Raw genomic sequence first — 875 nt, 5'->3', positions numbered from 1 at the left:
GTCCACTCAAAGAGGAAATTTGAGATGTCCTGTGATTTAACACATCGACAAATTAGGGGGTTAAAAAAAAAAAAAAAAAAATTCATATATATTCAATAATATTCAAGTATATTTTAACACTGTTGTTAAAAACTACAGTGCATCTGATGCCCCTTACGGTACGGTATTCATTACTAAAGGCGTGTGTCCTAGGCTCGTCCACTAGTATTTGACGTCTCTAGCTCAGATTTGAGGCACTCGGGGTCCCCCGATGCACTGGGAGGAGGAACTTGCTTTTGAACGTGCCAAATGACGGTTGGACTTGATGATCTTAGAGGTCTTTTCTAACCTTAATGATTCTATGGTTCTATGAAATGCACCTTTTTTTGGGGCCGCAGGAAAACTCTCCTTCCGCTTCATCTGTGCTGTCCACCCCAAATTCGCTAGAGGTGGCTTGGGAAGGTCTGCCAGGGCCCCAGCCCCTTCCTCGCTGCCCACCTGCCCCGTCTCTGCTGTAAAAACCCCTCGTCGGCAGCGGCGGGCAGGCCAAGGGGGCGAGCAGCCAGACGGATGGCTGTCGGATTTTGCCACGTGTCCTGGCACCCGGTTGGTGCTAGGACCCGGGGTAGGATCAGCAGCGACTCGGTGCTGTGGCTTCGCTGTCTTCTATTTAAAGACTGCCCTGAGTCAGGAGAAGCGAGAGCTGCTGGGGATGACAGTTGCTTCAGGCAACCCTGGGGAGGACAGGGTCGGGGGTAAAAATCACCGGCGAGGGCCTGAGCTGGGAAGGGCATGGAGGCGTACCGTGGCGCTGAGTGCGACCGGGCGTCTGAGACCTCGTCCTTCGTAGAGGATGAAGAAGAAGAGGAAGAAGAGGAGGAGGAGGACGAGGAGGA

General features: G+C 52.3%; 1 protein-coding gene across 1 annotated transcript in view; it reads left to right on the top strand.

The window, feature by feature from the left end:
- Window positions 1-771: 771 nt before the first annotated feature.
- Window positions 772-875, top strand: part of CMYA5 (cardiomyopathy associated 5) — a gene marked incomplete at its 3' end in the record, with an annotated part of 37,083 nt that continues 36,979 nt past the window's right edge. The window contains 1 exon segment of the mRNA XM_009574740.1: window positions 772-875. Within this exon segment, the coding sequence (XP_009573035.1) occupies window positions 772-875 (104 nt within the window).

This window comes from Fulmarus glacialis, unplaced genomic scaffold (assembly GCF_000690835.1).
Source record: "Fulmarus glacialis isolate BGI_N327 unplaced genomic scaffold, ASM69083v1 scaffold14183, whole genome shotgun sequence".
NCBI classification, from domain to species: domain Eukaryota; kingdom Metazoa; phylum Chordata; class Aves; order Procellariiformes; family Procellariidae; genus Fulmarus; species Fulmarus glacialis.
Note: the sequence above shows the minus strand (reverse complement) of the source record. Positions and strands in the feature narration are given on the sequence as shown.